Genomic DNA, 27,746 nt, shown 5'->3' on the forward strand with positions numbered 1-27,746 from the left:
TATTTTTAGGTTATAGCAAGAAGAATGGAAGGAGGTGGGAAAGTGAAAGTCCTTTTACATTGGTCACCAGAGAATATGTAAGTTAAAATTTTGGTAATGAAAATTTAATATGTTTAAAATATGAAACTTTTAATAAACAAATATAGGCATATTCTTGATATCTTGGAAATAACAATTACACTTTTTTCCAATGACAAAACTGTTACTATTAAAACAGAATATTAAGGTATACTGGTTAGTGGGCTCAGTCTTCCTATCTGAAAAGTTTGTAACTTAGGTATTAGTTTGTAGTTTGTATATTTCTACCTCTTATAGAATATAACACTAATGTATATTTAAGAAATATATATATATATATATTATTGATAATGATAATAAAAAAAACTATTGCATCTAACTTGCAAACAAGCCAATAAGTTACAAAGTTCAAATAAATACTTCATATGGATTAAACATTTTTGGATTTTCTTTTTCATTTTCAGGAACATAAAATAACCATTACAATCAATCAAATATATGAAATTCCATTCAATAATGAGTCATACATTTTAAAATCATATGTACAACTCCTGCTAATAAAAAGAGTAGCCATGAGAAATATTTTAGAGGCATATGCATCCAGTTTGCAACAGAACAAGTCTCCACAAAGTATTTTACTAGATGATATTTTTATTTGGCTTTACAAACATTTTCACTTTATTCAGAATGAATTTTCAGAGTACATATACATAATATATAATGTTATAAAATTATTTGATAATTTGTAACATTGCTATATTTGAATAAAACTAATAAGAATATATCTAATACATTTGAACCTACAATAACAGCTACCTCTAAACAGCTACCATATTTTTAAACATACAGAATAATCTTCAAACAATGGCCATTTTTTGTTTCCATCAGTGTCCATTCTTCAGAAGTTCAAATGTATATATAACTGCTTAGGTAATATTATACTACTGCTAGTTTGAATTAGCCATAAAAAAAGTAGCCAAATAATAGCTATTTAATCAAAACTCAGTTGAATGAATAATCCACTTCTCGTAAATGTATATACAGTAGAGCCTCGAAAATTCGGCACTCGATGACTCGGCACTTTGGATAACTCGGCAACACCCTCGCAGGGCAAAAATAACCTTATATAATTAATTTTCATCATAGTCAGCTTTATGCCTCATAAAGTATTTTTCTGAGGTCTGTCTTATCAAGTAAATTACTGTACACAGTGTATTTATTAATTTTCATTTTCATGTAGTAAAGGCTCTATGCCTTCATAAAGTATGTACTTTTTCCTTTGTTTATGGGTATTTGGGCAGTTTATTCTCTGTTGTATTCTCAAGCAAACAATACATATAAGTACAGTACAATATTTTCTGAGGAAACATGCATACTTATCCTTTTTTAACCCCATTCCCGATAACCCGGCATTTTCACAAACTCGGCCACCCTTCGGTTTACATTAGGCTGAGTTTTCAAGGCTCTACTGTATCATTATTATATGAATAATAATGAACTACTTAGTTAGAAAATAACTTTGAAATGATTTTTGATTTCATTATCCGAAAAGTATAATATATCAAACAAAAAATAGTAATGTGTAGTTGAATACTGAATTAATTTAAAATACTTTGTTTTTTATGAGAAAGAATGATTAAATGACACAAATTTTTGACATTTTTTTAAAAATATATTTGTATATATTATTATTTTAATTTTATCTGTTACCAAATATACATTTTTTTCTCATTCTTACTATTAACTCTTTAATACATATTGTAACAAATATTACTTATTAATCATTAACAAAAAAGTTTTCTTCTGTTCATATTAATTCATTCAACACATGATTAGTTTGTTCATCAGAAATTCATACTGTTGAAATGGTGTATGATGATTTTATATATCATATTCACTACTATCATTTTTCCATGAAATTTGTAACATCTGTAAATATCTTAAAATAAAAAATGTGTTAATTTTATATACAATTTGTTTCATTGATGTACTCATTTTTATAACTTATTTGGCATTTTTATATTTTACTGTTCATTGTTTCTATGATCTGTCTTTGTGAAATTTTAATCAATTTGATTTTTTAAAAGTGTTTGATTCTTCTTCATTTATCTGTATAAGTTAACTTGTTTTTTATAAGCTAATTATAATAAGTACAAAAATTAATTTAGTTCCTGTCAGAATAATTTATTCTTTATTTACTGTTTACTTCATTTTTGCTGTTCTCTATCCCTAAGTTTGTATTGTATGTTTGAAAATTAAGTATGTTGTAATATCTTTCAATGTCTTCTGTCTATAACAGTGGCAAAATTAAAATTGAATTTCTTGGTATTTAGGGATATTAAGTGTATAAAATTTATATCAAAAGTATTCTGAATGCTTTCATTTTAATTGTGTACAAAATTTCTTTAGAAGAACAGAATTACAGTATTTTAAAAATAAAAAGTATTCAAATGTTACATTATGTCAAATCATAGCCACTAATTTTATATATTTTTTATGATTATTTATGATATGATTATAAGTAAGAGCTGGATTTGTGTGCACATGCATGTTGTTTTCCTTAAATGTTATGATATTAAAACCTCAATATAAACACAGTTTAGGTCCAAGTGAATTAAATTAAGGTGTCCAATAATGCATATTTTATATGCATTTTAAAAATGAAAACAAAATATGCATTTATGATTTTACTGCAAATTTTACAGATTTGAACACTTTTGGGAATAAATAAGTGTTTTATAGACTTTATTGCTTGTTTGCATGATTGCAAGTACTATTTTTTTTCAAATGATCTATTTTGTTTTTGCTGTCTGTGCAGTGAATCTTTTTTGCACAATATCGTTTACAAGAGAAATATCACTTCACCATTCAATTACAGATGAACATGCAAAATTCAAATGTTTTAAATTTAAACTATCTAGCTTGCATTAACTTCATCTTTTAAAGTTCCACAAATGAACATGTTTTACATTATCATGGAAATTCCTCATTTTTCAAACTCTTAAGAATCCTCTTAATTAATTGGATTAAAATTATTTATTCTAAATGTTATATTTATGAATTTAATAATGTTAAATATAAATCTTTCAAAAAATTCTGTAAATATAATATTCAAGTAAGTATAAGGGGGGGAATTTCTTGTGAGAAAAATAATCAAACTCCACATATGGAGCATGTAGAGAAAAGATTCCATTATATTAATCAACAATATTGATAAAACAGCAGAAAACTAATGCTGAATTTCTAAGAAAATATGTACAGGAGTTTGGATCCTCAAGATTTAAAACAGATGGAAAAATTCTTTATTGTAATATATCCCACAAATTGTTTTTTTGTAAAAAACAATTTGTGGGATATATGGGATAATTTGTGGGATATATTACAATATGTTACAAGTGTCTCAGCATATTGAAATGTTCTTACATCAGTGCAACATGAAGGATCAAAATGAGCCAAAACAGCAATTGATAAAAGGTAAGTTCTAGTTGCACTGAAACTAACTTCAGTAGAGTTCATGATATCAGTTGGGAATGAAATATTACTGTAAAGTTTGACACTAAATTTATAATTAGTTAATAACTTAATAAGAGCATTTACTCATTTCTCTTCATTTGTACAAGACTATAAACAAAAAATATATGACTAGAGAAGTGACATAATTACAGTTTGAGAGAAACTAGATTAGTCCAGCAGTAATCCTCAAACATCTTGTAAGCAATTATATGTATAGAAATAAATTCAATAATGATTGATTAGATGCAAAGAAAGTTATAAAATTTTATTAAGTATGTAATTTTATTCTTAATTGGCTTAATTGCCATATCCTAAATGAAACATTATTCTAATGTGTATTTTGTGATGTTATAATTTTCAAATTTTGTATGTCACCTTGTGTTGCATGTTTATTACCTCCTGCCTAAAATGTGTGATGTAATAGATGTTAGTAAGATTTGCTCACAGACAGAAGTACTGTACATATGCATTTCAACCTACAAATTTTATCGTAAATTGCTGATACTTTTACCATGTTTACTGCATATTTTAGGCATTTTAACACCTGTATGTATGTATGTATATATTGCAAATTTAAATGCACATAAATCTGGCCCTTAATTATAAGGCCTGGATTTATATGTTACAAAAAGCCATAAAATATGTACATAAATATTATGAAAATTCTGAAAATATGTAGAGAAAAGCACATGTGTTTAAGAAAAATAATAAATTTTTTTTTTGAATTTGTAATCAGCAGTGATTTCTATAGTAGGATTGCCATAAATCTTGTATTTTGCTTTTCATTCTGATGCTCCATAGTAAACACCATTACATCTAAAATCATCAAAAAATTTTTTTTTTTTTTCCTTATTTTCAAGAATAATCTCACAAGAAAACACTTGACTACTTTCATTTCATACTATTTTAGATGCAGCTTTTTGCATTTTTGATTGTGTTTTAATGAGGTATGCCATGAGAATGTATATTAAGAAGGGATTTTTTGAAATTCCCACTATGGGGGAGAGGGTTAAGGATTACCCTGAAGAACTCGGCTTCTACTGTATTATTTTAGATGTCTTTTTGGCATTTATGCTGGATATCAAACATATTTTTAGACCCTTCTAAAAATTCTCAACAATATTTAGTGTTCCATTGTATAAAAAGTTGGCATGGGGAGCACATGCGCATAAGTTGGCATTATTTGAACTCTTTATCTTAATGTTCAATTTTATGTTCAAATTTATATTCATGAATAATTCTGGAAGATCCTGCTTGTTTTTCAAATTTAGTAAAACCTGAAGAAGAACTCAGAAAGAGTTATGAAAATGTTTATTATTTATCACTTAGAGGTATTATGCACTGATTAGTGGTTGCAGTGAGTCTTATTTATTGTTATATCGGTGTGGTAAGCAGATATCTAAAATTTTCTACTTAGTCTCAAAAGAGGGGAGACCTAATTTTTGCACTCAGTGAAAATGGGTAAGATTGGCTATAATCTAATAATCTTAATCTTTGCTATTGTTACCTTTTGTTCAAGTAACACCAGGCTCATCTGCTAGTTGTGTTATGTTTTTTCAAATTATGTTAATTTAATATTTTTAAGAATTATAATAAGAAACTTCAGAAAATAGATACCATTAATGAATTACTAGATTGTTAGACATTATTTTAAATAACTGTCATCATAAAAGTCCAGGTATGTATATGTGAACTGGAATTTTTAAAAAATGTGTTTAAATTAACAACTATATAATTATTTCAAGACTGTATAGTTTGAAATTTAACTAATTGATTTTAAACAAATGGATAAAACTCTGAAGCAGAAATACTGAAAACTTATGACAGCATAAATAATAATACATATAAAAAAACCAACAGTCAAACCTAAGTTTTCAAATGTAATTTGTTTCTAAAAGTTGTTCTAAAACTGAAACAAATTTTCCCATAAGAAACAATACACAATACAAAATGGATTAATTTATTCCTGATTCCTAAATAAAGCCTTTTTAAGTTGCATTACTTTTCTAAAAGATGTTCATTAAAAGTTCTTGCATATAATTAATACTGTTAAATATATGCCAGACATCAATTATGTACTAATGAGAAATAATAAAAAAAAATTATATATTTAATAATAAATTTTTATTTAATTTGACTTAAGCACCTTTAAACATGTAATATAAATGGCATCCAAGAATTCATGAATGTCAATTAATGTTGTTTTTATTAATTAATTTGATTTAAATTCATTTGTAGCATGTACTGAAAAACAGAAGAAGAATCTTACCCACATGCACATTGAAATCTAAATTGAATAGCAACATCATTGATAATTTGTATCGTAACATCTCATGACATCAGGTGATCTTGACACCACTAATTTCTGAATCAGTAGTCCTATTGTTGATTGGTCAAGCTATCAACTTTCTTTAACATGGGAAGTATAAAGAGATGGCCATAGATTAGAGATACACAGATAGTCAATATCTGTGTATCTCTAATCTATGGCCAGCTCTCACCAAGTATCTTGTTCAGCAACCAAGTTATAGTACAGTGATCGGAACAAATATGAGTTCAAAATTCTGTTTGTGAACTGATTTGTACAAAAAAATGAGGCATTTGAAAACTGAAGTTTGACTGTACTATTAACTAAGTATGAAAAGTTTTCATATTCCTATATTTTTTAATGAAAATTTGCTGAACTAATGTTTAAGTAAATACATAAAAGATTTTAATAAAAAATGTATAAGCCAATAAATCATCATATTATTGGTTTTTACAAATAAATTATTATTTAATTTTAAGCTTATACTGAAAGCTAAATTGATAGGTAAATAATAGTAAATAAATTTAATGTACTTAAAGTCAATCCAACAATTAATAATTACTAATCAATTGCACTAATGCAGTTGACATGCCAGAAATATGTAGTAACTAGTAAAATGTGGAAAAATGCATTTCATAAAATTAGCATAATTTGCTTTAGAAATTGATAGGGGGAGTCAAATATCAAAGTTTTATTTTCCTATATATCAGCAAGAAAAGCCTATTGTAACATATAAATCCAGAGTTTATTATAAGTAATTGTTAAAAAATATGAAAACAATAAAAAAAATATATATTAAATTCTAACAAAATATAAAACTAAATTATTACAGTACTAATAATTTTCTTCTCTTTCATTGTAGTTTTGTTATTTTGAATCCATCAACAGTTTAAATGTATTGTTTGATTCAGAATTTACTTTCAATTTGCATGTCACAAAAATCACAAAGTTTAATAATTTTATAATGTATTGGTTGTGGTAGCATTGCTAATCAGTCTCATTGAAAAGATTAAAATATATTCCTTAATTTTTAGTGTATAATTGATTATGGATTATTTGTGTGATTCAATGTAATGGCTTTTTTACCAGATAATTTCTTCAAATAAAACACACCTTTAATAATCCAACAAATAAATATTAGTAAAATAAAAACATTATCAACCATTTTTTAACAACCTTCCTCAGTTAACAAAAATATTTATATTTTCATATTTACATTCTATTTTGGTGTTCTATTTTTATGTTAACTGAGGAAGATCTTTAAAATAGGTCAAACATTTTTATTTTACTAATATTTATTTGCTGGATTATTAAACATGTGTTTTATTCATATTATAATTATCCAGTACGTATTGTACATTATATACAGTATAAGATAATTTTTTCTGCATTAGGAAAGTTTTGCATGTTAGTGAGATTAAGTTGTGAACCTCTTGTTCATTTTGTTCAGGTTATCAGAGTTCTTGTATATTTATTTTAAAGAAATCTAAATATTATTTATTTTTATTGATTTCTTTAAAGTTTTTGACAGTTGTTTCTCCTTGTTTTTAAGTTGGTATATTTTGTGAAAATATTTTATATTTAGTTGTGTTTTGTTAGCTTTTTTAAAAAATTGATAGCATACAATTATTAGCTGCCAAGTGACAGAAAGTTGCTAAAATTTTACATGTAAAACACATGTGCATTTGATGTTATATATATATGATATATGTATGTATGTATATATAAATATATATATATATATATAATTTATGAATTTATATAAAATTATGGCAATTTGAAAGTAGTTGTGGATTATACAATGAGATGGTTTTATATAATGATTTTAAATTGCAATTACTGTACAAATTCATCAAATAGCTTTCCTTTGTCTAAAGTCACTTAAGGATGTGTTTATAAAATGTAAAAAATCCTTTGTAATGCTCAGACACACTCATTTACAATTGCAGTTTTTTTTCTGAAACCATTAAAGATCCACAAACCATTAAAATATCTCAAATTTAGCTCTCTTCTGTTCACATCAATCCACATTTTATTATTAGATACTTACTTGAACTTAAACTATAAATTTAGCAGTTTTCTAGATATATTTCCTCCTTTGTATATAATGTTACTATTTCAGAAAACTATTTAGAAACTAATTGTTGCGTTATTATTGTTACTATTTGTAGAGTCATTTCTTGTAACGGTATAGTGTACAAATTCATTTTATATTAATTAAACTAGATTGTAGTTGTATGTAAAATAATTGAATTTCAGTCAACTGCCAGATTATTGGGCTATACTTTGACTAACTATTAATAATTAATGTAAAATAATATGTCTTAAAGGTAGGCAGTTAGTCTGTTGTTTTGTACTAAAATTAATAATTATAACAATTTTTGAATTAAATTTAAAAATTATTGTAATTAAAGCTAAGTCCACTTAACAGAACATCATGTAAGGGTGCAGTTTGCTTTATAAAGCACTCTCCTATATTTCTGATTTTCTTCCTTGTTTACGTTAGTGAGACTTCCGTTAATAGAGAACCAGATAATAAAATGGTCTGTTTATAAGAATATTATGTCATTAGTCACTGAATGAAAGTATCCAACAAGTTGAATATGCTCTTGTCAAACTGCTTACATTTACAATTTTTGTTGAGTAGACTGACTTTGAGTCCACTGTTTGATTGCAGGCAAATTTGTTTCAATATTGAAGGTGACAAGTTTGATTTAGTGTAAATTTGTGTCTGGCTTAAGAAGTAAGAAGAATAGTGTAGTGCTAGACTCAGTGGTGGAATCCAAGATTTATTTCAGATTAAACATTTTTCTAGACTACACCTTCCATTTGCTATAGAATTGAACAAAAAACATTAAAGAAGCATTCTAATACTTATGAACATTTGGAAATTTCAAATATTTATTTAAAAGTTTGATCACATAATAGACTATAAAACAAATCATAAAATAATAAATAATAAACATTTGCATGTGACTAAAGTAAAATGACAATAAAAATAAATTGAATTAAAAGAAATCATAAACATTGGAGAAAATGGAATAAACACCATAAACTGCCACTGCATGTTGGTTCTTACAATGGGTGACACTCATTGACCAGATGGACCACAGTTCTAGTGCAACTTCATAATTTATTATTTACATTGATGGATCAAGAACTGTGAACTTGCAGTACAACCATGGTTTGTCAATTCTAGTGCAGTCAGTAAATGAGTTTTTTTTTCATTTCTTTCATCTTTTAAATAAATTTTTGTTTGATTGCTTACTGTTTTGTTTATTTTATTCTGAATAATGTGAAACTAATTTATCTTTTTTGTAATATAATTTCTTTGAATTTTACTCTAAAATATAAATAATTTGTTAATTATATAAAATTAATAATAATTGTATTAGTCTTTGTTCAGTGTTTTTCTTAATCTTTTTATTAATTCAATCTTCATATTCATCCTACTTTTCTTATTTTTCCTATGAAATATTCTGCTTTTTAATAAATTGTTCTACTTTTTATCTTTGATAATACAGGATCAATTTTTTTCTAAATAAAATGCATCTAATTCATTTTTTGGCTTTTCTATTCTTTCTTATATTTGTATATGTAATTCAAGATCTTGTGACCACAAAATGATAAATTATAAATTTGTAATTTAAAGAAATTTAAGTTTTTTAAATCTAAATCTCAATAATAATTTTTCTAGTATTTAATCAAGTCCCAATGAAGATTATGAGAAGGAAGATTTTTTTTGCAAGTTCTAAGCTGCTATAGCAATTTTCCATTAAATCAGAAGAATGTTTTAATATTCTTCTGATTTAATGCCTGGAGTAATAGATTCCATAAATTTTCTGCCTTTATTTGCACTAAATACTTTGGTTATTTTATATACTCATACTTTCAGTTCTAATAAAAGCAGAAAATTTGCAAAGTTTTTTGTCATTTCAATATACAGTAAAATCCCATTTTAGCATTTCTTGATTTAATGTTTACTCAAATAATATTTGAGTATTATATCCATCTTTATGTTCATCATATGTTCATCTTTAATGAGCAGTAGTGGGACTACTAAAAACAATTATATTGGGTTTTGATTTAGTGTTTCTTGATTCTACACTAAACTTTGAAGTGTGATGCAAAAACATCTCTCTTCAAAGCTGCATATTCAAAAGTGATTTTGACTTAATGTTTACACAATAGAAGATACAGTGACAATTTTTGGGTTCTGAATTTTCAAATTTTTGCTTTCTAGAGGAAGCAAAAATTAGAGAATTTTGTAGCCCTTTTTTTTTTACAGAAGCAGATACTTGCTTACTCTTTTAACATTCTAATATCTAATGTAATATGCAATCCTGCCTGTATATATATATATATACGTACAGGATTGCAGAACCATTATATATATACAAAAATTTACTCTTTGCTTTTTATCATTATATATTATTATACAGTTTAGTAACTATTACTTTTAAATAATATTTACTAATTGTAAATATTGAAAATAAAAAACCATAACCTATTATTCTAAAAAATGAGCAAGTCTTTTTAGTACAAAATTTTCACATTAAAAGAAATAAATAAATAAAATTGAGATGTATACTAAATTAACTCTGTTTTTCCTTTTCTTGTTAAAATGCTATAAGCTATTTTATCAAATATACTATAAACTGCTTTTGTTATGATATTTTATTATGATATGAACATCGGCCTCTAAATGATGATTATTTTTAAATTGGTCATACTTATTCTTTTTAAATTTTGAAATCCATTAGGAGCACTGTTAATTATATAAATATATATTGTAATTTTAAATGAGAAGTCAGAAATATATTTGAATTTTAAAGAATTAACTGTTTAAGAAAACTGAGTGAATATGACACCTTATAGAATGATCAAAAGAAATAATTTGTAAATTTTTCTTTACTTTTTAAAAAAAACTTTATATTGAGAGAATGACTACAGTTGTTGGATATTTCTTTGGATGGAGCATTCTAATTTGTCATAAAATTTGATTATCAGTTATATATATGAACTACAGTAATTGTGATAAAAGTAATATATGGGAAGTATTTTTTTTTTTAATTTAATATTATTTATTAACTTGAAGTATCATTTCACTTGTTAATTTTTGATGTAACACTTCTCTCAGCTTTTCTTCAAATATTTTCTGATGAGTAAGGAAGATACCTTAAATAAACATTTTTATTGTGTATTTACTTCTCAGAAATTTTGAAATACATGTTGATTAGCATAATTTTTTGAAATTAAGTTATTTGAGAGTATTAAATTCTTCAAAATTGAAGAGTTAAAACAGGTTGAAAAAAAATTAACTTAGAATTATTGGTTTCATCTTCTATTTTTGAATTGATATCTACTTGGTATTATAATGTTGAGTGACCAAACAAAAGTCTAACACTCACAAAACATAATCGAGAGTGTGGCAATGCTATTGAACACTGAGCTGGAAGGCTCATGGTGTCATTAAATTTGACTGTTTACAAATTCCTTGTATTACTAATGAGTTCTACCTTCATTTGGTCATCTGGTAAATTCATATTTTTGTGATTTGAGAATTGATGAACATTAAATGTATTTTTTATGGTTCATTAAACATATTAAAATGAGATATTGTTCTGTTATGAAATCTGTTCATTTGAATTCTGTTTGATTCTCTTATATATGAAAAAATCTAAAATTAAAAAAAAAAACTACTTGCATTTTTCAATTTTTAGTGATTTTTTTTTTTTTTTGTTCATTTTTAGTTTTCATTGCTGAATTTTGTGTTCATGAATTTTATTTGCAAACATCAGTGTGTGGCTTTGCCAGATCTAGCTGACTACGTCTTGTTTCCTAAATTAAAATTTACTTTGAAAGGGAGACAATTTCAGAAATCTAGAGACTATAATGAAGAAACTAAACAGCATTCTAAAAGAGATCCTTTCATGAAAGTGTATATAAATTACTAGTGTGTGCAAAAATTTGTAAAGATCACAGAGGAGTATATTTTGAAGACTGATACTAAATTGAATCATTTTTGCCAAAACTTTTTTATATAAATTTAGTTGTTGAACTTAATATCATAGCTCCATTATGTATATAATGTATATAACTGATAATCAAATTTTATGACAAATTAGAATGCTCCATCCAAAGAAATATCCAACAACTGTAGTCATTCTCTCAATATAAAGTTTTTTTATAAAGTAAAGAAAAATTTACAACAAATTATTTCTTTTGATCATTCTATAAGGTGTCATATTCACTCAGTTTTTTTAAACAGTTTATTCTTTAAAATTCAAATGCATTTCTGACTTCTCATTTAAAATTACAATATATATTTATATAATTAACAGTGCTCCTAATGGATTTAAAAAATTAAAAAGAATAAGTATGACCAATTTAAAAATAATCATCATTTAGAGGAGGACATTCAATGAAATACTATGATAAAAGCAGGCTGTAATATATTTGATAAAATACCATGTTCAATACAATGTAGACAAGGCTTGAATCTTATTCTAATATAAATCAAATCATCATTTTACACTGTTGAAGACTTTTGGAAAAAGGTGTTCCAGTCAGCATAGCAAGAATTTGATTTAATATGATTATATGCCAATTACAAACTTGAGATCATAGTAATGTCTTGATCTTGTTAGCAGTGTATGTATTGGTTCACATTTTTTATTTTTATTTTATTTTATTTTATTTTTTATTTTTTTGGCATTTTTCATCATTTTGTAATAGTATCAGTATTGAGCATTTTGATGTAAATATTTTCCTGAAATGAAAGTTGCTTTGAATATTTAAAATCAAATCATAATAAGGAAAATAAAGTACATTTCTTATAAAGATTATGAATATTTACAAGTATCTTTATTTTTGCTTCTTGTCAATAGGGTTTATTTTTTCACAATAAAGTGTTTCTTTTTTTTTTTTGCTTTGTAAATTATATTATATTTTATGTAAGAATTTTGTGAGAATTTTAAAATTTTTTGCATAATTAAGATAGATGGTATCAGGATCTTGCACCTTGGTCTTGAAAATTAAAATCTCAATCTTGCTTTTGACTGTTTCTGGGTCTTGATGTTTATCTTGATCTTGCAAATTAAGGTTTGTTAAACATCACTGGTTAATTCTAAATATATATGTTTGGAGGTAAAAATTGGCTTAAAGAACATGATAGTCTAACTTATGACATGTATGTCTGGCTTGCAGGAATTATAGTTGAATATACTTTTCCTGGAACATATGTATATGGAAACTTAAAAAAATATTAATTAGCAAAAAAAAAAGTTTAAGATTGATTTTGATTCTGTTTAAACATCAGAAATATTTTTATGCCAATTAAAATTCATTGCTTATTTTAAATTTAACTGAAAAAGTATAGCATTTTGTTTTATATAATAAAGTTAAGAGTAACAGAGAGCACAAGATTAAAAAAATATATGTTGCTAAGAAAGATGAATGAAAAATGAAAGTAGATGGAGAAAATATTGAATAGCCAAAATGATAGAAATATAATTTTATTTATCTAAAGATTGCAAATGATTTAAGTCAAGTAAATAGTGGAGATTCTTTTAATTTAGATATTGAATAGTCAAACTAATAAACTTAAATTTGCATTGTTTAATTATAATAAAAAATTGAAATCAGGAATGGGGGATTAACAGTCATGGATGGGAGAGATGATATCACTAGTAGATGGTGCAAAAGTGACTAAATACTTGTTTGTTGTATTCTTATTTTGTTTCATTCAAAGTTTTATGTTATGTATCAAATAATTTTATATTAGTAATATATTAGATATACTCTGAAGAATCTGAAATATTTTAGTAAAGACAGACAAAAATATGTCTTACTAAAGTTGTTTGTGGAAACTTTATAGTCTAGATATGATGTGCTAGCTTAGCAGTGTTGATATAGAAGAAAAAATACTAGATGATTTAGGTAGAATGTGAGTTATGTAATATCTTGAGAAAATGTTCTAGTATTTTATCAGAAGGCAACGTAGATAGTCAAGGGTTTATATGGTGGTAAGACTGAGAACTAAAAAAATAATAGTTATGGTTTATGTGAATTTATATTTTTCTATACACACAGAAGCTGCCAATAGGATGATGATGCAGATCTTAATTAAGAATTATGACTTGAATGAAGGAGAGTTGAAGATTGTGAGATATTTAATTTAATATTTTGTATATAAATAATAATTTTGTATATTATATTACATAGATCATATTTAGAATTGAAAGAGAAATTGTATCTGCAAAAATGAGGCTTACCTATCACTGATATAATTATTTGTAAGGTTATTGATGTGCATTCTATATTCTAATAATGACAATATCAATAAATCAAATTTTTCATTATGTATACAAGCATTATAATATGTAAACAAATGAAAAAAAATTTAAAAAAATTTTTAAACATTTTAATTATTTGACAACTAAAAAGAATTTGAAATCCTAGCAAATAAAAAATTTTAATATCATAATAAAGTATTACATCAAAATTCTTCAAATTAGAAAGTTTTGAAAAATAAAAAGTACAGAAATGAGATTAAATTATGTATCTTTACTTGTACTTTTATTAGAGAATCGTTAAAATTTTATTACTGTATTTCATTGATTCTAAAACACTTTTTCTAATTCATTTTTACTTATCCGAAATAGAAATGTATTTTATGTTTACTGTTCATCATTCATCACATGTAGACCATATGGTATCTATTGTCATGGTATTGTTAATAGATTTTTTTGCCAGCATGCTCAACAATCAGTTCAGATAAAATGCTTTCAATGTTAAAAATGCTTTCAAGATGACATTATGTTGTATAGCATGAGAAGAAAAGTTATTGTAAGTACAGATGAGCTTAGAATACAGCTGCCAAACATTACTTATTTCATAACTTATTTAAATTTTTAAAATTTGTATTATTTGTTATTACTTAACAAAGCTTAATGAAATTGATTATTTAAAAATTTTCCTTCCATAAAAAATTAAAATTTGATTTTAAACTTTTAGTGTATTTTATAATCAAAGAAATTCAGTATATTTCACTTTGAAGATGAAGTCTTTATAGCAGGAAAATTAATACTTTGATGAAGCATTACTTTTGTTTGGAATTGTTGTAATATCTTTATTTTATATTATAATAATTTATATTTGTTCTTTGTATGATTTGGAATTCCTGACACTGAAGTTAAAGAGCATTGAATTGAAACAAAAACTTAAATTTTTCATTTGTTTATCATTGACATATCTACTCAGGGTACAAAACATCAAATTACCTTTATACCATCTGAAAGCATTCATTCAATATTATACATTATTACTACAATAGCAAATGTGAGTCAATGAACTTCATAAATAACTGCTGTTACTCTTAAAAATTAGATATGGTTTATTAGAATATATTGTGTGTGTTGTTTGTATTTGAGGTTCCAAAACTATGTTACATGGATATAATGTTACACTGTGGAACTTGAATACAAATGTTTAGTATTTAGAGTCTAAAGAAGCTAGCAGAAGGATTGAGTAAAAATGTTTGTAATTGTATTCTAATAAACTATGTTTATTTTTAGCAATGTAGCATTATTATTTGTAAAGTTTACTGATTTAGTTAAATTCAATGTGTTTCCAGTAATATGCATCTATCAAAAATGGCATATCTCTCTTATTTTATTTTGTTTTTTAAGTTAATGCCAAAATGCACTTATTTAAATTTTGTAAAACTTATATGTTCAGTTTTTAGGTGGCTTAAAAACAACATTTAATGAAATAAAATATAAAGTGATAATTATTTAATTAATTATCAATTTATTAAAAGTAAAAAGAGAAGAGAGAGTTTTTTTTCTTTTTATAAAATCTTTAAAGGATAACTTTTATATTATTAATAAAAAAAATACGACCAATTTTGACAATTTGTTTTACTCTCATTCGTTCTCATCTGTAAAAAACACATTGCAACAGTATTACTCTCCTTTTAGGCTAATTGTCTATCAAACATTAATAAAAATTGTCTTTAAAAGGAATGAAAAGATGTATTTAAAAAATTTTTAAAACGTTAAGATATGATCAATAAGTTAAAAGAATTTTTTTTTTAAATAAATGAAAGCACTTACAACCATTTAGGATTGGTCTCATTGAGATATAATACACTTTTCCTAGCATTTTTGGAATGGCCTTCAGTTGCATTTTATTTAATGACTTCCATATCTTTAAAAGTTTTCTCTGCAACACAGTTTGTAGTTTTGATAAAATGAAAAAGTCAGTGGAAGCTAAATCTGGTAAATACAGAGGATGATAACCTGTAATATTTGGCTAAATATTGGTTCATAGACAGTGCCTTGTGACATGGCATGCATCATGTTGAAGGAATCATGACTTAGATTGCCATTTTTATGACCTCTTCCATCATACCTTGTCATGTAATCATTGAATTACTGCTTTGTAGTAATGTTGATTGATAGCTCATACTTTTTGAATGTGATACTGGCACCACAAATGGTCTCCCTTCTTGCCAACTTTCTGCTATTGTATGCATGCCACCAATATGACATCTAGTATACAAACACCTTAATGTCCAAACTATTGTTAGAGTGAAACATTTACTCACTTTTCATTTTTGTAAAAAATAATAATAATAATTCTTGGACCTTATGAATATACCTTGTACATTTTTTAACAAAGGAATGAAGGAAAACATTTCTTTTGTGTTTGTCCTAATGTCTTAGGAACACAGTATCTCAAACTTTTCATCTAATTACAAAGTACTGTTAATATGCAAATTTCCAAGCTATCTCTTATAGCAATGAAGTTTACAAGAATTTGTATGATAAAATCTTCAAAGGATAACTTTTATTGTATTAGAAAATTTTTCAAATTTTGATGCTCTTGCTTATAGAAATACAACATTAATGCCAGCATTTCTCTATAATTTATAATAATTAGAATTTACAACAAATTTTTCTAATAGAATATCAGTATAACCTTTTTGTAGTTAAATGTCTACTTTTCTATTTTTAGAACAACTTATAATTCATTATTTATTACTGTGATGTAAATATTCAAAATATATAATTACACAATAATATAAACATTGACTGTAAGACATTCTTTATTCATGCACCATAAAATTGTCATTGGTCCAGAATTTAATCAGTATCTGAGTCAGTGTTTTCAGATAGTTGAATAAAAAGTAAAAGGAAAAACTTCTTAATAGAATGAAAATTTGTGTGTCTTATCAGATAAATGATTGATTTTAGTTATCTGTTATGATTATATCATTTCTTAGATATCTTTAACAATTATTTTCTATTTTGCATATAGTTCGTTCCAGTATTTTAAGTATAAAAGCTCTGATTGTTTATGAAAACTTAACTTGAAAAAATTTTTGGAAATTTTTTTACAATTCTAAAATAAGTTTTTATTTCTAATTTTATATAACTGGATTTGTTTCTTCATTAAAAAATTATAATTTATTAAAGAAAGAAGTTTTGCTTTTAAGAAAACAACATCTTTAGTATATTCTATTGGTTTGTAGCTCCTTATATAGAATCTAGAATATTCTAGATTCTATATAAATATCTATAAATCAGAATATTAGAGATAGATTAAAATATTTGAAATTTATTTTTATTCTTTGTGCAAATCACATTTCATACTGTAGTTGGTGGAATTTTCTCTCATTTTTTAAATGTGTTAATTTTCATCCTTGTGAAGATAGAGGAAGATTATATTATCTTTTGGTGAATTATGGTGAATTGCTTAGTTCAGTATTTCTCACCATTTTTAAGCCCAAGGATCAATAAATTTAAAAAAATTCTACAGACCATTAAGTTATGTAGGTCTAATTTCAAATAAGGAGGTGTTAAAGAACTTTCTTTAATGCCTTCTTATTTGAAGTTTTTAATTGAGTTAATACAACTGTTGGTGTGACGTCCAAGCTAAGTGTTTAGGTATAATTTTTTTTAAACTTTTGTGGATATTGCCAATGTTTGGGACCTACTGTGTTATTTATAAACACAATAAATCTATGTTTTGAATACATATGGAAACATAATTAATTAAATTGGAAGTAAACTATTACAAGTGAATCAACAAAGAACATTTGATGAATTCATTGTCCCATAGATTATACTTCAAATAACAAATTTAAAAATGTACCCTATAATAATGTAAACTCAAGAATACCACAATACTAAAGTCAAATTAACAATCAATAATCCCATAACAAATGCTATTCTGGAAGCAGGATTCAGTCTGGTTATGATATTTTGGATTTCAATGGTCCTAAACAAACAAGGTAAAACCAAAACTCACTATTTTATTAAATAAAAAATCTTTAATAATTTAAGTCTGCATATGGACCATCTGTCCCATTATTCCAGACCACAGGTTGAGAAATGCTGGCTTAATTCATCCGAATCATATATCAGGTATACAGTACTTTTCTCTTTGAGAAAGAATCCTGCAGACCACTGTTTGTGTTACTATCAGATTATTAATAAAGACTTTGTATCTATGTAGAATTCTAAATATGAAACTGATAATGATAATATTATGAAAATAAAAATACAAATTAACAGAACAGGTATTAATATGTAAATTGAAAAAAATTTTTTAATTACATAATCTGGAATATGTCAGATGAAGTTAATTGTAAGTAAATAATGATTAAAGTAAAACACTGATTAAGTCTGGTAACAATATAATGATTTTATCAGAAATAAACTGAGGCTGCTATGAAAATAAAGCATAAAAAAGCATATTTACTCAAATATAATGATAAGAATAACTAAATTCTGATTATAGTAAGCAAAGTTTTTATAATGTGTTATAATTTTGTATGTTTTAGACATGCTAATTTTGATAACATTATCCATGACTCCAGAAAGTGGAATCGACTTGTACTGTATTTGAGATAAGAATAGAACATTTCTAAGTGAATTATTATTTTTTTCTTTTTCAGAATTCAATTTTATATAATAAATATTTTAAACAGTAAAAAATTTCTTCACTATGGAAATAAATTTTCTTCTTCTCTTTTAGATTGTGACAAAACAAACTTTTTGATGAGAAATATTTGTACTATGGATGAACCTTCAATATAATACATGAATATAATACTGGCATTATCTTAAATTGCCAATCAGGTTTCAAAATATCGTATTCAGATACATGATTGACTGTTTAAGAAAACAGTAATATTTTTTTGTGTGTTACATTGAAGTAATAATGTAATCTTAACTTTAAAATAAAGTAAACAATTTACTGTAATGTTTGATATTTAACTGCATTATGGATCAATTATGGCATTATGAATTTTAACTTTATTATAGATTTAATAATATATTTGTATTTAAAAAATTTTTTTAAATTATTTTATGATTGCAAAGTTAATTTATTTTATAAATAATCCTAATGTATGTTTATTATTTATTTATGAAGTAAGACATTAGCTGTTAGTGTTGCTACTTGCTTTTTTCTAAATGATGATCTCCAATAAATTGACAAATACAAACATTACTGCTCAAAATTAATTTGATCCTATAATCTAGATAACGGGAAATTCTATTTATCAAATTTTGCTGATAGATTGGCAAAAATATTTAATTGTTAGCTTATATGTATGTATTTATAAGTGAAATAGTATTGAAAAACAGCTAAAGTATGTTTATTGACTTTATTTGCTTTATTTAGGATATATTTATCACTAGTGAAATGATTGAAGGTTTCAATAAGCAAAATAGAAATGAATGAATATATAAGTTAAATTACCAGATTATTTTTTAGATTATATTAAGATCAAGTTAATTATTTATGGGAGTTTAGCCTAAAAATAGCAATTGTGCTACAGTCTTGCATAAAAGTTTATTGATTATGAATTAATTTTGAATTAATAATTATCAAGTTTATATAAAATGCTCATACAACTATATCTTTTAAGTCAACTTTCAATAATTAATTAAATTTAAAAATTAAACAAGTCTAAATCTCATGATTTAGACTTGTTTGCCAATGCATTTGGATTTTGATTACGTGTGTAAGTATTAATATAAACAATTAAAAATATCTGTGTTAAAATAAATCATACAGAATATTTGTATTGTGTGTAGATATGTTAATAAATTCAGAGATTAAATTATATTTAAAAAACTAGAAATAAATTACAAATTTGAAATTTGTTTAGATCAGTTTTCCCAAATTATAAATACTTAATATTGTTTTAAACATTCATGCTTATCAGATTGTATTTAGTGGTGTAGTAATATATATTATTAATTATGATCTATACTTAAAGCAAAGCACCCAAGTTGCATCAAAACATACCAGCTTGTTGAAATTATAAAAATATAAATTCTGTTCAGTGATAATAGACTAAGATGATACAAAAAAAATGTGTAGTATTTTATAAGAATTTGCAAGTAGTAGTATTACCATGACTTCCGTCAAAAATTTCATTTTTGCAGTTAATCACAGATATAATTTGAACAGTTTCAAACTTTCAATATAGTATTTTTATTTTTTATAGTTATCACCATTTCGTAGAAGCAGTATTTTATGCCAAGAGTAGTCATAGAGGACACAATTTTCTGTACATTACACAATAAGGGAATCTGAGTCATATGCTGGATTTTCAAAAGAATAATGTTTTCTCTGTGCATTTTGTATAAAATAAAGAGATTAAAGATTGTTTATGAACTGTTGTTTGTTTTAATAGTGACCCAAGTGAGATTAACTAAAAGTTAATCTCATTAGGGTCTTTAATCAAATTACTTTTGTCTTATTTACAATAAGTATAATTTAGGAAATTGATTGCCGTATCATACTGTTTTGCCAGATTTATTAAAAAATTCTAGAAGCAATTAATTTCTTTATCAGTAAAAATCAAAAATGGTTAAGATAATGAATATAGTACAGCCTCAGAAATTGCATCACTTGTTAAATCTTATAAAAATGTGTTTTGTTTTAAAATTGAAGTATCATTTTGCTGTAGACCTGCAAGAAATTATGAAGAATGAATCATCCATGATATCATAAACATGACAGTGCTTTTCATTGGCTGATAAAGTTTATTGCAACAGAGCATCCAGAGATTTGCCTCTTCTATTAGTATAAAAACCCATCTGAAGATGATTTTTTAAGCAAAATGAAGTTTTTGAATATTAAAACTTGCTTAGATAATTTGTAACAGAATACTTTGAATGCTAAAGATCTATCTATCTTATAAAATAGCACAAAGACTACATTGTCATCAAACAATGCATTTGTTACAAAGGAGACATGGTCATAGCAGTGTTTAAAAAAAAGATTGGATTGGGAGGTAATTGTGAGTACACAGCACCAAGATAGGATGTTGAAGTATCACAGTTTGAAAAATGCATTGATAGTTCTTCTGAATTGTGAAAGTAAAGTGGGAAGAGCAGACATGTGTAAAGCTGTGTTCAGACACACACAATATAAGTGATGTAACGTGGCATCATTACATGACAGGAAGCCATTTCATGGGCAACAATGTTATGTTGGAATTGATTCCATGACAATTGTGACAGAAGGAATCTTATATTCAGCCAATCTTTCAAAATTGCCTTATCATTTCATGCTCACACATGAATGAAAGAAGGGGGAAAATGGCAGTAAGCAGCATGCTGAAAGAAGAAAATCTAATTATTGAAGTAGAAAAATATCCTGTTTCTAGAGAAAATATCCTTTTCTCTAGAAACAGGATATTCTAAAAATAGAGAAAAGTATAAAAATGTTGATACTTGTATGCAGTATAACAGAAAGAAGTGATGTGACCTTGAAGTAATGTAATAAGTGCTTGTCTGAATACAGTTTAAAAAATGAGTTTATGAACTGTGCAACATGAGTTTAAAATCATAAGAAGTCATTAAAGTAACTAAAATGCACAAATAGCAACTTATCTGGGCTAAACAATATGCAGACTGAAGTGTTAACCTATGGGTTCTGTTGTTTTTGGATGAGTCCAAATTTAACTTGCATGGATCTGATGGCAAACCCTATATAAAAGAAAAGGCAATACCTACAATAATTGCTTGATGCAATAGCAAGGTTTCCAATGAGTTAAATTGTGTAGGAATGCACGTCTGATAAATGTGCTGGCAGACTGCACTTTATAAATGGGTCTGTGAATGCTAAGTGTGTTAAAAACATCTTACTGGCCAAGCTGATTGTAACAGTCATGGAGAAATTTTGTCATTTGAAATCCTTTATCTTCCAGAACAATTCTGCAATATGTTGCCATGTCAAGATGTTGAGTTCTTGTGAGTAATTTGTCCTTTATGATTTGTTAGCATTATTGTCACTTAAACTGATACAACAAATTATTGTTTAGGTAAAAAAAAATACTACAAGAGGCTCAGATCAGATGCCTGAGCTTGCCAGATAATGGACCTGATCTCAACACTGGCAAGAACTGCTAACATTATGGACACAAAAATTTTGAAAAATAAACAGCAAGTTCCAGATAGTATTAGTAGAGTTTGGTATCACAATCTTTGTATAGAATAGTTGAATAAATTCATCCACTCTATGCCAGAGTGCTGCAAAGCTGTTATTAAGGCTCAAGATGTTCATCGTATATTGGGATCATCTTCAATGAAAAATATAACTGTTTGTTTTTTAGTCCTATTTATGGTGTGAATGCTTTCCTTTTTTTTTTCCATCTACAATTGTGAATGGCAAGTTCTTGTGACAGTGCTCATTGACAATATTGGTGAGGCTGTAGTGTGAAATAACACTTAAATTTAATGTAGCATTATATGTAATAAATTGTATTTTTTTGTTTATTATTGTTGGGTTTTCTTCTGTACTACATATGTTATCATTACAAATCTCTATCATAGTCTTAAACATACTGTTTTGCACATCTGTCAAATGGGTTTTAGTATAATGGTAACTATTTATAGATAATGCAATTTCTATGGCCACTACTGTATGTATAACTTTAATATTAAAATTTGTAAATAGGTTTTGGCTATCTAAAATTCAAATTTCTGAAATCTGATGCAATAAGGCAACTTTCCTATATTGAGTACTTTGATTAAAACAAAAAATTCTGCTATATTTCTTAAATGAAGCATGCATTTATACACTTGTCAACATGAAATTGCAATGCCATGAATGAAAAGGTGAAGTGATGAAACATAGAGAAATAGTAGAGGTAGTGAAAATATGGAAATGATATCAAAATTTATTCAATATCTTGTATTCATTTTTTTTTAACTTGCATAACAAGGATGTGCACTGTGTACAGCAACATGCACAACTATATACCTTAGCATACTAGCAAGAGTTATTGTTGGTTGTTTGAGGAATGTTGTCATGCTGCATCCCCTTGGGCATGTAAAACATTAAAGTTGGCAGATGGTAACTCTCTTTGCAATTGCCAACTGATGATATCCCACATATACTCTATGGGTGACAAGTCTGGAGATACAGCATCGCCTATTGTGTGTCCAGACTTGTCATTTGCACATGGCAGATGTCAAGTCCATGCAGACTATTCGTGGTAACACAAGCAACATGTAACCTGGCATTTTCATATTGAAAAATAGTAGACACTTTGCAGTAATGGTCATAACATTGGCCATATGTTTTTGTTATGAGGCCAAATCAACATATTATTTGCCTGTCAATGTCTGCAAGATGTGGGCAAAAGCTACCAAACACTGTATCACCCCAGATCATAATGCCAGAGGTGTTACTGCTGTGACATTCCCTTATGAAGGCATATTTATGGTGTTGGAGACATCTTCACATAATTATGTGGTTTGTTATATCCAAGATTCATCACTAAACAAAGTATTTCCATTGCTATCATGATCTGCAGCTAGGTCTCATTATGATGATGTGAACTTAATGGAATACTTGAAGCTGAACTTCTGGTTTGAAGACCAACATCATACAAATGTCTCCTAATATTTTGCAGACATCATTGAACTTTCTGTATGCAAGAACAAAAATTTAATCACTTGTAGCAAAGTGGTCATTCACTGTCATTGTCATGACATGATGATCATCCATACAGAAGTTGTTGCTTTGCTCAATTTCTCATTGTTATTTGTTGGTGTCCTTGTAACCGTTGTTTTATGTAATGTTAAATAGTGTTCCTGTTCCACCCACATGCATTATGATAATTTGTAGGAACAAACCAATGTCTGCAGTTCAAGGATTGTGTTCTCACTATCCAACAATTAGCAATATCCCACACGTCCTTGTAAATGAGAGATTCTACCACACTACTTTCTTTACTCTCATGTTTCATGTGATGATGATAAACTATCTGCCATGAAAATGTTTATACCTTTAAAACTTCTCTCATGGATCTGTGGTTGGAGCAAAATAGTTTATTTATAATTAACAGTAACAAATTTTTATTTTGTTTAAAAATAGTAGCTGTTACTAATGTTATGCACTGGCTTTAAAATCATCAATGGATTGATGGTTACCTCTGGCCATAGTCTAGTTAATTTGTTTTATTTTTGACTCTTTTCATCCTGTGGTCACTGAGAGGGCTTCTTTTTAATCGTGTCCATCAAGAGTTTGGCCAAGCCTACAGTGGCCAGATGATGAGGATTGAGGCCTGAATTCCCAGGTCAGATCATCCATAAAAATACTCAGAACAGTTTCTCCCAACTTGGCAGGGACTAATGTACTATCAAATCTTTTTCTACAATTTGCTGTTCTGAATGTTCTCTAGTTGTTACTTATACAGTAATGAACAACAGTGGTCTTACTTTGTATTGACTGTTGTTTTCATTTTATAATAACAATCTGTTTTTTTAATAACAGTTGAAAAATAAAAGATTGTTAATTAATAATCCATCATTTGTTGGAGTTACATATGCAGATCCATTTGATCATTTACATATCTTATTCATACCTCCTATTCTCCTGTTTGCATCTTCTACAGCTCTTCTTTCGTGATATTGCAATATTACTGTTTATGGGTGTATATAAATAAATCAGTCAAACTATGATTCTGCATGTTATTTCTATATGTTTGTAATTGATTATTGATTAGCAGAAAACTGTCTTAATAATTAAAAAGTTTTCATTAATTAATACTACACTAAAATATATACAGTTGAAACATATTAATACTAATGTAATATTAGATACTATTAATATTAAATTAATTTGCAGAATGAATGGATAATCTTTTCATTTCAAAGCAAATGAAACATTTTCCATATTGTCACAATATCTTTAATACCCATGAAAAATATATTAACATCTCTGTTTATATTTGACAAACATCATACACTATCCTCTACATTGAAAAAATTAATTATTACAAGACAGTATTTTCAGCTATTTTTAAAATACCTTTGAGTACTTACTGTTTATAACTAATTTGCATTCTACAGTTATTTGGATTTAAATTTTATTTCTTTTATTTTAATTAGGTAAAACTTATAATACATTTTATTATTTCTAATTAATAAAACAAAATTTTTATTGTCATAAAGATTGTAATTTAGATAAAGTATTTGTGTATAGTTGATTTTTGTTTGTTTTGATGATGATTACAAAATTCTTTAATTTTACAGGTTACCAGACAACTGGGTTCCAGAGTCTCAGGCTTCGTCACTCTCCCATCGTATCATTCCAATCTCATCTCTACCTCGGGATGTTTTGGCCCAGCTTGACCCAACATATGCATGTCGGCCTTCCTGCTCACCGATGAAACGTAAACGCAAATGACGTCCACAGATTATAGAGCTGCCAGTCCCCAAAAGTGCCACATAGTTTGTGTTGTTCCACGCTTCCATTGCACATCATCAGCTCTCCTAATTTAATTTACACCATCATTCTTGCAGTAATTTATTTCACGACAAATTTAAGCCATAAACCCTATGCAACATGGCTGAGTACAAATACATATTCCTTGGCATTTAAATGGCTAATTGTCAATAAAAGGCATGGTTGGTAAACTGCCATATAGAATATTTTAATGAAAGAACAAGAAATGTGGCATGCCTAGTGCCTTTTCTTTTTCTCTTGTGAAAGGTTGGAGTCTAAAGTAGGCCAAAATTTTAAATCTGATACCATCTTTACAAAGTATTTATGATCTCAAATTGATGGTAAACTGATAAATGCAGAAGGCAGACTGTTTAGACTGATCATTAAATGCACTGTGTGGATGAGGAAATATTAATAATTTGGGCTGTTCAATTTGTTTGGTCGCCTTTATAAATGGATAATCAATTACAAAGGCAAGCCTACAATTCATTGAATATATTGATATACTACCTCTAGATTACTGAAGTCTATTCCAAGTGTCATCTTGCCATGAATTATTAAACTTCTCGTTTGTGATTTTTCCCCCTTGTGATATTTGTAGTCAGCAGTCTGCCTCTTGCATAAACAGTTTGGCATTTTGGACTTCATCTAATTCACAGTTTAGTATTTTAGGATGCAATGTACAAATTGATACAGTACTTGGTTTTTTTTATCATATTTCTTTGTGATGCACCAGTAAATAGGGAACAGTAAAGCAATTTTGACATTTGTTAATTTTTATCTGATCATAAATAATCTCCATTTCAGTTTGTACATTGATATCTAGCTGCTCACTGCCAATATCAGAGAAAGTTTAACAATTGCCAAGGACACTGCAGATACAGCCATGTTGTTTAAGGGATGGTAACCTCTCATGGTGTGCGTATATAAGTATGAATGGGCATATTATGTATAAATGGATTGTTAATACTGTAGTATTTTGCATGAATGAAAGCAACAACACTGCCAGTATGTATCACTGTAGCTTAATAAAAATATAATTTAGAGATCTCATGATAGACACTGTGGCACTATGACATGGACATACCAAGTGACACCCGAACTAATGAACCATACAAACAGAGGAGTTAAAAGCAAATGGGTGTCTAAATTTGGTGAAGTCAAAAGCCTCGAGAAATATTGAAAAGAAGAATATTGATAGGTGGTGGTGAGATCTCAGCAGTGAAGAAAAAATTAGCTACAGTATCCAAAGAGACACTGCCATTAATTTACACCACCCCTCAGGGAAGGTGTCCCAGATAATAGTTCTGGGTTTCATTTTTGTGTAATTTCCTTTTTACTGCAATACTGTTAGATAACCCTTGTTAATAGCATGTCCTCTTATTTCCCTGTGTTGTGATTGTATCAATGTTTACAGAATTGCACAGAATACAGGATGGTCTTTTTAAATCACCTACCACAGTTAATTTCTTAAAAAAGATAAATGATAAACAAAATAGTATGGAACACGTTGAAAAATTTCAGTTAATAACTTCAAAACAATCTTCAAAAATCTAATTATGTAAATACTTCAATATATATGTTTAGTGAATATTGTGTTCCTTTGTAGATTATATAAATAACCATTAGGAATTCATGTGAAAACTTTAATAGGTAATTTTTCTGTATTTATCATATTATGATTCCATTTGATTGCCATGAGATTATAATTATTATTATTATTATTATTATTATTATTATTTTTATTTTTTTTTTTTTTTTTTCTTTCGTGTGTAACTTTGTGCTTTTGTACTCCAGCACATTCCGGGTTGGTATTTTCAGCAGCTTGTGTCGGTTGCCCACGTGCATAGCTGTCAATTGCTCGCGTTCCCTGTCTCCCTAGAGGCAGTACCATGTGCGGGCTTATTTTCTGTATATATTTTGACCATACTGTTATCTGTGGACTATGTCCCATGTGTTGTAACTAAAGTATACTCAATAAATGGAACGCGATGTCGCCATGGTTCCCACTTCACACTTTCCTATCATTCCTTACTTTTCTTCCCTCTTCTCATTTCCTCTAAAACTCTTCATCCTTCCTTTTCAAAGGCTATGCCGTAAGGTTCGGCCTTCTAACACTTTTAAACATATCATATCATAT

At 26.9% G+C, this 27,746-nt stretch overlaps 1 protein-coding gene across 4 annotated transcripts in view; it reads left to right on the forward strand.

Moving 5' to 3' along the window:
- Positions 1-26,603, forward strand: part of LOC111624048 (zinc finger protein AEBP2-like) — a 125,173-nt gene extending 98,570 nt beyond the window's left edge. The window contains exons 5-7 of one of the 4 annotated variants that reach the window (XR_002756507.1): positions 10-77; positions 13,934-14,004; positions 20,370-21,541. Coding sequence is in view for 3 of the 4 variants with exons in the window: in XM_023366827.1 (XP_023222595.1) it covers positions 10-77; positions 25,414-25,567 (222 nt within the window). In the remaining variant the exon portion in view is untranslated. Of the gene's footprint in view, positions 1-9; positions 78-13,933; positions 17,872-20,369; positions 21,542-25,413 lie in introns of those variants that run through there. The other 3 variants (XM_023366828.1, XM_023366829.1, XM_023366827.1) reach the window with 3 other exon arrangements.
- Positions 26,604-27,746: the final 1,143 nt, after the last annotated feature.

Source organism: Centruroides sculpturatus, unplaced genomic scaffold (genome assembly GCF_000671375.1).
Source record: "Centruroides sculpturatus isolate CEXI.00-Female unplaced genomic scaffold, Cexi_2.0 scaffold323, whole genome shotgun sequence".
Lineage (NCBI taxonomy): Eukaryota > Metazoa > Arthropoda > Arachnida > Scorpiones > Buthidae > Centruroides > Centruroides sculpturatus.